The 13,052-nt window shown below is 44.5% G+C and overlaps 1 protein-coding gene and 1 long non-coding RNA gene across 14 annotated transcripts in view; one reads left to right on the top strand and one right to left on the bottom strand.

The window, feature by feature from the left end:
- The window catches only part of P4HA3 (prolyl 4-hydroxylase subunit alpha 3), a 42,645-nt gene extending 36,172 nt beyond the window's left edge, over nucleotides 1–6,473 (bottom strand). For 5 of the 7 annotated variants that reach the window (XM_038568663.1, XM_038568665.1, XM_038568664.1 and 2 more), the window contains exon 1: nucleotides 4,816–5,030. In XM_038568663.1, the coding sequence (XP_038424591.1) occupies nucleotides 4,816–5,015 (200 nt within the window). In that variant the 5' untranslated portion in view covers nucleotides 5,016–5,030. The other 2 variants (XM_038568669.1, XM_038568668.1) reach the window with 2 other exon arrangements.
- LOC111091533 overlaps nucleotides 5,424–13,052 on the top strand; it is a 74,224-nt gene continuing 66,595 nt past the window's right edge. For 4 of the 7 annotated variants that reach the window (XR_005375663.1, XR_005375660.1, XR_005375661.1 and 1 more), the window contains exon 1: nucleotides 5,425–5,715. This is a non-coding gene — a long non-coding RNA (uncharacterized LOC111091533). Of the gene's footprint in view, nucleotides 5,716–13,052 lie in introns of all 7 variants that reach the window. The other 3 variants (XR_005375665.1, XR_005375664.1, XR_005375662.1) reach the window with 2 other exon arrangements.

Raw genomic sequence — 13,052 nt, 5'->3', positions numbered from 1 at the left:
CTGTCAAGTCCCAGGATGTCTCTGATCCCTGAAACAAGGCACTTTGAGAGCGGCTACTCCAGAGCTTTAAAAACTAAACCAGCCACCAGGGTGTGGGATTTTTTTACTACCCATTAGCTTCAGCTCCATATGGAACTACTTAGTGAAAGATATTCCACTGCTAGACGAAAACACTTACAAGCAGAGACTTGGGCTTGAATCCAGCCTGAAGAGTAAGTATCCAAGGACAACTGAGGCTGAGTGGGCAGTAATTTTATAGACAGTTGGATTGGTAAGAGATCCGGCTTCCAACTATCCCTCAGTTTCCTCCTCTATAACATGATAGAACTAGTCTTGTCTAGAAGGTCTCAAAGGTGAATCCTTTCACCACAACATCCTATTCTTTCTTTCCATCATCTTTTCCATAACTGAATAAATAGATTCTTCATTTGGTGTTTGAGCACTAATGTTTAACAGGCATCAGAGGAAAGAAGCAAGGCAGAGAGGTGAAAATTTTCCCCACGTCCTCCAGCATATCAAAAGCACTAGTTCCTTGTTCTCTTCACATCCCACTCTGTGTATTATGGGGTCAGTTTATTTAGGGTAGGGGTTTGATCTCTACTGCAGCACATAACTCAATTTAGTATCCAGACACGTCATTTTTCTGTAACACAAAGAAAAAACCTATCAACAGATATCTGAGACTGGTTTGGAATCCAAACATTGGCCCCATTCCCAGCCTCTGAGCAAATAGCTGGTTTTCAGAGACCGAGTAACTGGATGTTGAATTCAAACCCCCGGCTTTCCTAAATGGCTTTTTGCTTTAACAAATGTTGCTGAGAGTGGAAAATCAGATCCTTTGCTTCAAGAATCTGCACATAAAATTTGCAACCCAATCCTGCATTAAACATAGCCTGGATAGGTTATCCAACAGTAATACATAGGCTATTTTAATTCAATATGTTTCTCCTTAGGAATTCAGAAATGGCTTTGTCTCAGTTCTTCTGAGACATTCTGAATGCTTAATTCATAACACAAAAATTATTGCAACTATTACTCTTTCAATCTTGCTAGTTTTTTTAAACTGTAACAACAAAAAAAGCTAGGGGTTAACTATATATTAGTAAAATTTTTATTCATTAACTTGGGGTAAGGAATAGTTTCGACATTGAAAAATATTTTCTTTTTTAAAAAAATCTTAAAATATTTTATTTCTTTTTTTAAAAAGACTCTATTTATTTGTTTGAGAGAGAGAGAGAGCATAGGGGGCCAAGCAGAAGGAAACGGAGAACCCGCTGAACAGGGAGCCAGCCATGGCTCAATCCTAGGACCCCAGGATCATGACCTGAGCCACCCAGGCACCTCCAAAATATTTTACGTCTAAATTTATAAATTTAAAGAAGAATAACAACTGAGGCCCTTAGAAATAACATCTCAAGTTACATTAGATCACCAGACTGAGACTATAGGAAAATGATCAGGAACTGCCAAAATACTTGTTTTAAAAAGCGAATATTTCACTAGGTTTTAGATCCTGACTAAAGAACAGACTCTAAAATATCAAACTGAACTTTCCGAAATTAAATGTTCATAAATCATAGGAGAAAAGAATCTAGAATTTTTCTGAATCTTTTTTGTTTCTGGGCTTTCTCTGCTTAGAACCAAAGGCGGGGTCTAGTTTTTCACCAGGCACTCTCAAACAAAAATCATACAGCTAGAGCTAACTTTGTTGAGCACCTATTACATTCCAAGTAAAATGATAAATGCCTTTATATGGTACTTATTCCCTCCAAGTCTTTGGGGTAGGTGCTATCATTATCATCATTTTACAAATTAGGAAGCTATGCTTAAAGAGGTAAAGGAACTTGCCCAAGCTCAGAGCCAAGGATTCAAACAGAGGTCTGTTAAATTCCTGCATCCAGACCCTTAACCACTATGTACTCCAGCTGTTCATAAAACCTCAGTAGTAATGGGGGGTTTGGTCTGGGTCCTGGCAAATCAGATAAAGTAAGCAGTAAGGACATCATGGCATAATAGAAGAAACAACCAAAAGAACTATGTCCTAGTCCTGGATTTGCTACCTACTAGATTTATAATCTCAGATAAGGTACTAAACTTTAGTTTTCTCATATTTTAGATGAATTCTCATTTTTTTAAGAGTCATACAACCTATTTCAAAGCATTGTGTGTAAGAAGCAAATGAGATTAGGGTCCTGTGACAAAGCTTTGAGGACAATGGTGATGAGACAGTAAAGGAGACCAGCATTGGAGCCCCTCACTCCCTCCACCAGTCACTTTGATCCACACTGCAAACTTTCTGTTCTGAACCTGTTCCGTGAGAGGCCCAGCATCATGATCTTGAACCCTCATCTCTATCTGAGCCACCCAAATAAAGAGATTAGTGGTATGAGAATGAGCACATGGGTAGCAGGGAACATGCTGGAATCTCAAATTAAAGAGAAGAGTTTTTTATTCCCACCAATAAACCTAGACTCCAATGCATGGACTAAGAACAGAATTAGAACATTTTGCTTGACGCCTGGGTGGCTCAGTTGGTTAAGTGCCTGCCTTTGGCTCAGGTGATGATCCTTTGGTCCTGGGATCCAGCCCCACCTCAGGCTTCCTGCTCAGCAGAGTCTGCTTCTCCCTCCCCGTGCTCTTGTGCTCTTACGCATGTTCTCTTTCTCCCTCTTAAATAAATAAACAGAATATTTTTAAAAAATTTAAAAAATAAAACATTTTGCTTTATAGAGTAGGCCCATAAAACACTGGACAACTATGCAACTCTAAAGAGTGACAAGAATTATTGAAATTTTTATCTTTTGATTGAAATTATTGAAATTATTATCTTTTACTGTTATAATACACATATATTTTACTGTTATAATACACATATATTTTGTGTATGTGCATGTGTGTATATTCACACTATTTCAAACTAATAGTAAATTTATTTATTTGTTTATTTATTTATTATTATTTTTTAAGATTTTATTTATTCATGACAGACACAAAGAGGCAGAGACACGGCAGAGGGAGAAAGCAGGCTCCCTGCAAGGAGCCTGATGTGGGACTCCATTGCAGGACCCTGGCATCACGACCTGAGCCAAAGGCAGATGCTCAACCACTGAGCCACCCAGGCGTCCCCTAATAGTAAATTTAAAATGAATATAACTGTTTCTATGCAAGCTACATACTTAAGAGGATATACCAAATTACATCATCATTCAGTCACCACTGATTAACAAACAAGGTCTTTCACACTGTGTGTGTTTGATTCTCTCCAACAGGGGCTCTCTCACACAGTCATGGTGTCCCACACGCCTTCTTCCCATTCTTCGCATTCGCCCCAGAATTAGTATTACTATCACATACGCTCGCCCAGTTTTATCAGCAGTACATTGTGAGACAGCTCTCTGTTTTGTCAGCTCAGCAAAGGGTCAGATGATGTAAGAGTTATATTAATGTATTCAGATAGCAATGTGGTTACACCACTGTTTGTAGGCTTCTTCATGTCTGGAGCAGAGAACACACAACACAATGCATCACATAATACAATCATTCATTTTTCATAGTTTGGCACTGACAGTCAATACAGGATTGCAGTGCCCCAATGTGCCAAGTCTATAGTATTTTATGCCACGGTGTGTAGCACTAGAGTTTGCTGATTGTATAGCAAAGAGAATTAGCTGAGCATCTGCTTGTGTGTGCCACACTTAGAATCCCCCAGTATCAAGTATGGTTTTCCCCTAGTTTTTTCTTGGCGTCAATATACATATATTATTTTTTTAAAGATTTTTATTTATTTATTTATGAGAGACACAAAGAGAGAGAGAGAGAGAGAGGTAGAGACACAGGCAGAGGGGGAAGCAGGCTCCATGCAGGGAGCCTGATGTGGGACTCGATCCGGGGGTCTCCAGGATCGGGCCCTGGGCTGAAGGCGGCGCTAAACCGCTGAGCCACCCGGGCTGCCCAATATACATATATTAAATCGCAGTTTTCTTGTATTTAGAATTGAGAGAGCTCTTATGTGTGGGAAGAGAAGGGAGAGTTGCAAGCAAAGGAGACAATGGACATCTCTGATTAATAATCATGATGCTACAGACTCCAAGCTCCCTGAGGGAAGGATTGGGTCTTGCTCACCATTTTATCCCCACTGCCTGGAAGAGCGGTTGGCTCATAACAGGCACTCAAACAGGCGTGTTGAAAGAGTTAATGAACACGAAGCCTTATTCATAAAGTGAGCAGTACCATCAGCATCCAGGGTGATGCAAAGATGTCCATAGCTTCGTGCCCATCCAGACCCAAAGGCATGTAAATCTCACCCATGGTCACAGAACGTCACCTCATGCTAACCACCGGTTCTCGGTCACACACAGGGCTACAGGCACACAGTATTTTCTCCCTCTACTTTTGCAGTCTGCTGTGTCCCTGTGACACAGAGCCGGAGGCCCACACAGCTTGCCACCGCGCCTTGCGAGGTCCTCCTGGTCCTGAGTCACTCCCGCCACACTTCCACAGCGCATCAGGTAGGCCGTGTGAGGATGGACCTGGGATGCGACTGTGGGTGCACGACGGAGTGGAAGGCTCCACGCTGTGCGACACAGCGTCTCGGGGTCCCCCGCAGGGTGACCCGGGGGCTGACGGTCACACCGGGCCACGGAGTCTCAGCCTCCCGGTCCGGAGAGGCTCTTACCCAGGCTCCAACCGGGTCCGGGGTCCCACGCTGGGTGACTGAGACTGAGCCACTCGCCCCGAGAGCACGCGCCTCGGTCTCGCCCTCTGACTCGGTCTCCCCGCCGCAGGCGCCTCGGCGGCTCCCGCGCGCGTCCTCACCTGGTCAGGTCCCGCAGCCGCGCCTCTTCCCCGCGCAGGTAGCGCCGCAGCAGCGTCAGCAGCCGGCGCTCGGGCCCCAGGGCGCGCGCCACGCTGGTCAGCGCCGAGAAGGTGTCCCCCCGCGCCGCGGCCCCTGCCGGGTCCCCCGCCCGGAGCGCCAGCACCGCCAGCAGCGCCGCCAGCCCCGCCGCGGGGCCCATCGCCGGCTCCCGCGCGCGGCCTCCTCGGACGGTCCGCTCGGCTCCCGGCGCGCGCCGCTCCCGCCCGGCCCGCCCCGCCCCGCCCCTCCGCCCCGCCCCGCCCCTCCGCCCCGCCCCGCCCCTCCACGGCCCGCCCCGCCCCGCCCCGCCCTCGCCCCGCCCCTCCACGGCCCGCCCCGCCCCTCCACGGCCCGCCCCTCCACGGCCCGCCCCGCCCCTCCCACCCCCCTCCCCCCACCCCGCCCGGCCCATGGCCCGCCCCCCCCCCCCCCCCCCCCCCGTTCCCGGGCTCCGACGCCTCGGCCCGCTCTCCCGCACCCGCTCTCCTGCCCCCTCGCCCCCCCGTCCGCAATGTCCGCCCGCCCGCCTGCCACCACGTCGCAGCCCTGGCAGGTGTTTGCCGCGGTGCCGGGTCACACTCGGGGGAAACAGGCGAGGACTGGGGTGGGGGGTGGGGGTGGGAGGATGAATTCACTGGTCTGTGAACAACGCGACGCCATCCCCCAGATAGTCACCCCTCTGGATCGGGTGGAAATGCAACAACACTACTGGATTCTGATCGGGAAATCCAGGAGAGTGAATGATGTGATTGGTGATGACGATGTGGGTGCAGAGCTGTGGAGGAGCAGAGGGAAGGAAACACCTCCCAGAAGACTTGACATCTGAACCATCATGAAAGACGGGCAGAGTCGGACCTCAGGTAAAGAGGGTGAAGGCGATTAGGGTCACTGCCTGACAAATCGAGGACCTGCCAAACCTAAAACTGGGGTCCTGGATCATTGCCCTATACCATGTACCTATGGCCACTTTAAGCAAAAAAGTTACTATTATCCTATTAGGCTACTTATCCTTTTCCCCACCTTCCCAGGCAACTTCCATTCCTTCATTCAACAAGTATTTACCACCTCTGTCACTGTGCTGAAGACACGGAGAAATAGCACACCCAACCTGGACTCACAAGGGAAAACAGATGTAAACCAGGAACCACAATAAAGTGCTATCAGGATAAGAAGAATCAAAAGAAATTGTCTGGAAGATGATAGGCAAGGGAGGGATGGGCTTTCCTGGCAGAAGGTACCTATGTGTACCCAGGTTTGGAGATGAAAAAATAGTTTTGAGTTCCAGAAATGATGGAACTGTGGTTGGAACTGTCAGATTTATTGTCATTGCATGACATACTCAGAAACTTAGCCTATTCTCTATGAAAATCCAATGGAAGTTTAAGGTAGCAATAACAGTAATAACAGCAACTGTAAAAATAATAGTTAATACTTACTGAACACTTCCTGTGTGCTAGGCATTGTCCAAGCATTTTACATGTGTTAGCTCATTTTATTCTCGTATTAACTCTATAGCATAGGTAGTATTATCAGTCCCATTTTACAAATAAGAAGATTGGGGCATAGAAAGGATAAATAAAACACTCAATGTTAATTATCCATTGATTACATTCAGAGGTGTGCTGGTAAACTGGCTCTCCAGGAAAAGAAAAATCCTGATTTGTGACATTTACTAATTTCTATGATGTAAACTCTCCCACAATGGCCAGTATTAGGGTACTTAGATGATGTCACTGAACACAATAAAGAGCTAACAATTAGCTTGCATGAGCTGATCGAAGCCAGCTCCAGGGCAGTACTATTCATGGAAGACACAGAGATGCACCACCCAGAGCCCCCTTGGAGGAAGGACTTGCAGGGCTCCAGGGAGTGTAGTCAGAAGAGTCTCCAACAGTTAGCTCCTTAGGGTCTGTCCTGCAGCAGAGAGCACTTACCTGAGGCCATTTAAAAACTTCCCTGGGCAGTTTGCATGACTGATCGTGGTGAGGGAATAAAGACGAAATTTAACTTAAAACATGTGTCATTGGCTTTGGCAAAGTCTTAAAGACCCTCACAAAGAGGGTTAGCAAAATCTGGAAGGGCTGCCAGGAGACTGTTGATGAAGTCTTGATAGACAGGAGGGAAAACATTGCTGTAGGCTGGAGAAAAGGGTACCTGAATACTGTTCCATCCTGGAAGAACAGTTAATGACCCCTGTCCTGCAGGGAATGTAAAAATAGACGACATTCTATTGTGAATAATTACATTGTGAATCTGGCTAAAGGAGTCTCCAGGCAGAATGATCAAGCGCCAACTGGCTTCTGGCAGAATATGACAAAACACAAAAAACACTCAAGGAATGGCTCAGTTTCTGAGCTGAATTTAGAGGAAATCCAGAGGGTCTGGTACAGTCTTTCCAAGGATCTAAAGTTTCTCAAAGAAATGATGCAGCACAGAGAACAAGCCCAGGGTGCTATAAGTAAAGCATGACCACAAGGTAAAGCTTTCAGAAGTGTGGTTTTAAAGATTCTCTGTTAGGGGGATCCCTGGGTGGTGCAGCGGTTTGGCGCCTGCCTTTGGCCCAGGGCGTGATCCTGGAGACCCGGGATCGAATCCCACGTCGGGATTCCGGTGCATGGAGCCTGCTTCTCCCTCTGCCTGTGTCTCTGCCTCTCTCTCTCTCTCCCTGTGTGCCTAGCATAAATAAAAAAATAAAAATAAAAAAAAAAGATTCTTTGTTAGACTTTAGAAAGATTTTTAGGGCATTGCTTAGTAGAACATCAAAGAATCTTGAGGCATTTCTTTTAGATTCTCTCTGGTAAACAAGGCAGCCTGAAAGAGTCTTAAGAGTGTCCACCATCAGGTAGACTATTTCAATTAAGCAAAAATGCTTCTAAGAACCTTAATACTGTTATACCACAGCATCCTGACTCTAAACCCAAGTTATAGAAGGGCCCAGAAAGAAATATAGATGTGGCATTTGTCTTAAGGAGTGAATTCCATTAAGATTTATAGAAGATCATCAAAAGTTTTAAGATGAGGGGCACATGGCCGGCTCAGTCAGTGGAACGTGTAAGTGGATCTCAGGGTTGTGAGTTCAAGCACCATGTTGGGTGTAGAGATTACATACACACACTTAAAAAGTTTTAAGATAATTTTATCAGAAGAAGTACTGCCAGTTTTGGCTAAAGACAAAGAAAATACGAAAAAGAAAGGAAGGGAATAAAGAAGAGAAAGAAAAGAAAGAAAGAAAGAAAGAAAGAAAGAAAGAAAGAAAGAAAGAAAGAAAGAAAGAAAGAAGAAAGAAAGAAAGAAAGAAAGAAAGAAAGAAGAAAGAAAGAGAAAGAAAGAAAGAAAGAGAGAGAGAGAGAGAAAGAAAGAAAGAAGGAAGGAAGGAAGGAAGGAAGGAAGGAAGGAAGGAAGGAAAAAAGAAAAAGAAAAAAACCAGTTCCCTATTGCTGCTAGTAACAAATTACCACAAATTAGTGACTTGGAACAACCCAAATTAATTTTCTTACATTGCTCGAGTTCAGAAGTCTGAAATGGATTTCAGTAGGCTGAAATCCAGGTGTCAGCAGGGCTGTTTCTTCCGGAGGCTCTAGAGGAGAATCTCTTCCTTGCTTTTTTCCAGTTTCTATGGGTTGCCTTCATTTCTTGATTCATAGCCCCTTCTTTCATCCTCAAAACCAGCAACATAACATGTTTCAATTTCTATTTGACTTTGCTTCTACTGTCACATCTCCTTTTCTGACTCTTTTAAGGACCTTTTTCTTTTTTTAAAAGATTTATTTATTTATTCATTCAGAGAGAGCGAAGAGAGAAGGCAGAGACACAGGCAGAGGGAGAAGCAGGCTCCACGCAGGAAGCCCGATGTGGGAGATGTGGGACTCGATCCCGGGTCTCTGGGATCACACCCCAGGCTGTGGGTGGCGCTAAACCGCTGTGCCACCGGGGCTGCCCTCTTTTAAGGACCTTTGTGATTACACCAGTCTCACCAAGATTAATCCAGGATAATCTCCCCATCTCCTTAACTTAATGACACCCCCAAAGTCTCAGGTTTCGGAACTAGGGCATGGGGGCATTATTCTGCCTCTATAATCCCTAAACTTCTATGGGCAGAAAGCTGACTGAGATCAACTCAGTTGCAAACAAAGGTCCATGGCCATTTCACCATTCTCTCTGTCAGGAGAAGTGTTAGGGGGAAAAAGTGTAATGGAGAAGAAGCCAGAGTAGAAAGAGAGAATCCATTGTGGTTAAAATAGCTTTCTCTGGTAAATTTTACAAATTCATATAGCAATGTGAACACATTATTAGGCTCACCCACCCATCCTCCCAATCCTGAGGGCCTCAGAAAGGGTTTGTGCTGGCAGCCGGGGTGGCTCAGCAGTTTAGCGCCGCCTTTGGCCCAGGGCGTGATCCTGGAGACCTGGGACGGAGTCCCACGTTGGGTTCCATGCATGGAGACTGCTTCTCCCTCTGCCTGTGTCTCTGCCTTTCTCTTTCTCTCTCTCTGTCTGTCTCTCATGGATAAATTTTTTTTAAAATCTTACAAAAAAAAAAAGTGTTTGTGTAAAGCAGGGACCTTGAAGCTTAAGCTTCCTGGCAAATCTGCCTCTGGTCGCCACTAAGTACATGGACTCTGGATCTATACTACCTGAGCTCAGATCTCTGCTCTATACTTATGTTGTCTCCATTGATGTTATAGATTGGGTATTCCAGAAGCAAACTCTAAGATAGAGTTTGTTCAACAATTTTGAACATTTGTGTTATCTCTTCCTGGGTGTCTGTTGATTGCCTTTTCTCATTCCTGAGATTTTCCTGGTTCTTCATATGCAGATACTTATTTACAAGATATTTATTACAGATCAACATCTGTGAAGGGGAGATGAAGGAGGGAAGGGCAGAGGAGGAAGTCAAAGAGGCCTGACCAAACTTTGGTCAAAGCAGCAGGAGGGCTGCAGCTACTTTCTCCCATCAGAGCTGTCTCACATCAGGCCTGAATGGCTGGGCTTTATTCCCTCACCTCACTCCATCATTGTTTTAGGGTTCACTGAACTCTTGGAACTGTAGGCTTACGTCTTTTGTCAAATTTGGGAAATGTTCATATATTATTTAGTCAAATACTTCTTTTACAAACTCCTTCTGCAATTTTGATGACATGAATTGGATACTGTCTCCTAAGTCTTCAGGCTCTGTTCACTTTTTATTTTTTTTAAGATTTATTTATTAATTAGAGACACAGAGAGAGAGAGAGAGAGTGGCAGAGACACAGGCAGAAGGAGAAGCAGGCTCCATGCAGGGAGCCTGATGTGCGACTGGATCCTGGATCTCCAGGATCAGGCCCTGGACTGAAGGCAGTGCCAAACCGCTGAGCCACCAGGGCTGCCCTCTGTTCACTTTTTTAGAAACATTTTTTCTCTGTTGGTCATATTATATCATTGCTATGGATCTATCTTCAAGTTCACTGATTCTTGGCTGTTATCTCGATTCTATTGAGTCCATCAATGAGGTTTTTAAAATTTTGGTTATTTTACTTTCAGTTGTAACATTTCCATTGGGTCCTTCTTTATATCTTCTATTTATTTTCTTTCTTTTTTTCTTTTTTTTTTATATCTTCTATTTCTTTATTGATGCTTTCTACCTTTACATTCATTTGAAAGGTGTTCATCCTTACTTCTTGGACCATTTTGTGAGTCTTCAACAATTTTGAACATTTGTGTTATCTCTTCCTGGGTGTCTGTTGATTGCCTTTTCTCATTCCTGAGATTTTCCTGGTTCTTCATATGCAGAGTAATTTTGGATTAAATACTAGATATTTTGAATATGTAAGTGCCAATATCTTATTTAAATCTTATGGAAAATATTAATATTTTTGTGTTAGCATGTAATTAACTCAGTTGAATTCAGGCCACAAGTTCCAATCTGCTTTCCGTGGCCATGGTTTTTTTTTTTTTTTTTAAGGTTTTAATTATTTATTCATGAGAGACAGAGAGAGAGAGAGCCAGAATCACAGGCAGAGGGAGAAGCAGGCTCCATGTAGGAATCCTGATGCAGGATTGATCCTGGGACTCCAGGATCACACCCTGGGCTGAAGGCAGGCGCTAAACTGCTGAGCAACCAAGGGATCCCCATGTGACCATGGTTTCAATGCCAGTTCAGTTTTCAAAGTTTTTGTAATGCCATTCAGATCTGTCCCAGTTGTGTGCTACCTTTGGATTTGGACAGTGGTCTATCCCATACGTCAGTACTTAGGTCCATGGCATACAATTTAGCATCAGAGCCATCCATCAGCATCCATTTAGCATGCAGAGCTAAGGGGTGAGTCCAGAATTATGGGGTGGATCCCTTGAGCTTTTCCCCACTCTGCAATCTCTCTGATCGTTTCCAGTCCCTGAGACTTTCCTTTTTGTTTCTCTGGCCAGAAACCTGGACTTCAAACAACTGCAGTCTGCTGTGTGCTTCCTCTCTCTTTTTAAAAGATTTTTTTATTTTTTTGAGAGAGAGCAGAGAGAGAGCTTGCGTGTGCATAAGCTGGGGGGAGGGGCACCAGGCAGAGGGAGAAGCAGGCTCCTTGCTGAACAAGGAACCCAATGTGTTGGGATTCCTGGGTGGCTCAGCGGTTTAGCGCCTGCCTTGGGCCCAGGGCGTGATTCTGGAGTCCCACGTCAGGCTCCCTGCATGGAGCCTGCTTCTCTCTCTGCCTCTCTCTCTCTCTCTCTCTGTCTGTGTGTGTGCGTGTGTGTCTCTCATGAATATATAAAACTTAAAAAAAAAAAAAAAGAGCCCAGTGTGAAGCCTGATCCCAGGACCCTGGGATCACGATCTGAGCCAAAGGTAGGTGCTTAACTGACTGAGCCACCCAGGCGCTCCAAGCTGTGTGCTTCTCATGACTACAAATGTCTGGGGCCAAGCGGCAGGAGGACATAGAGAGAAAAAAAAATCAGTGGGGGTTTCCCCATCCTGTTGGGATTGCTGAAAGCAAAATTAGAGCATTATTTGAGGTGGTTCCAATGTAGGTAGATGTAATACATAAGATAACTCCAAGTTTTAGACAGCCATAGGAACCTCACTACCACCATTGCCATTGGGGCCACTACTGTGAGATTGCCTGGGGAAGAAGTGTGGGGTACAGAGAAAAGAGAGAACGAAAGGAAAACATGAGATAGCCCCCCTCTGAGTGTGAGAAGTTCTATTCCCTTTCCCTTTAGGCCGAGAATGAGGGCTTCTCCTGCAGCTTTCCCAGTCCTCACCTAGGGTCCCAGTTTGGGGTTTGGGGCTACTGAGGATTGAAAGGCAGAAACTTAAAGCCAGCTCTGTGATGCTTCAAATTCTGGTCTTCTTCCCAAATCTACCTGCTGTCATTAACTTTTCCCAGTTCTCAAATGCCATTTACATGCATTCGGTCCAGGTTGCATAGCTAAATTCAGTGGGCTAGACGGGGTAGACTGTGTCCATTTCATCTTCTTAACAACAGCTCCTTCCACAATAAAACTTTAATTCTATACCAGAGAGGAATTTTAAAAACATTCTAAGTAACACAGGGTTTCAAGTTTAACTAAATGCGAACTAAAATCTAACTAAATTATACCACCAGTTCGAATAACTATGTGACGAATAGAATAGGTATTTTCCAAGCACAGCTAAATATGTAAGAGCTCAGTGTATGTTCCTGTTTGATATTTAGCAAGGTGTTTTTATTTTTAAACCTGTATTAGTAGACAATCCCTATTTCTGAAAGTCAAATACTGAGAAATGTATCCAGTAGTCCCCACTTATTCACAGTTTTACTTTCTGCGTTGTCATTCACCTGAGGTCAACAGTGGTCCAGAAACAGATGATCCTCCTTCTGACACATTGTTAGGTCAACAGTAGCCTAATGGTACGTCACAGTGCCTACTCCCTCACCTCATTTCATCTTCTCACATAGGCATTTTATCATCTCACATCATCATGAGAAGGGCAAGCGCAGTACAGTAAGATGTTTTGAGAGAGAGACCACATTCACATAACCTTTATTATAGTATATTTTTATTTTGTTCAGCTTTATCATTAGTTATTGTTGTTAATCTCTTTCTGGGCCTAATTTATAAATTAAACGTTATCATAGGCACACATGTATAGGAAAAAAACCTGGTATATATGGGGTTTGGTACTATTTGCAGTTTCAGGCATTTCCTGAGGGTCTTAGAATGTATTCCCTGAAAATATGTTGCGACCA

This window comes from Canis lupus, chromosome 21, assembly GCF_011100685.1.
Source record: "Canis lupus familiaris isolate Mischka breed German Shepherd chromosome 21, alternate assembly UU_Cfam_GSD_1.0, whole genome shotgun sequence".
Classification (NCBI taxonomy): domain Eukaryota; kingdom Metazoa; phylum Chordata; class Mammalia; order Carnivora; family Canidae; genus Canis; species Canis lupus.
The sequence above is the reverse complement of the archived record's forward strand: the minus strand, read 5'-3'. Positions and strand labels throughout refer to the sequence as shown.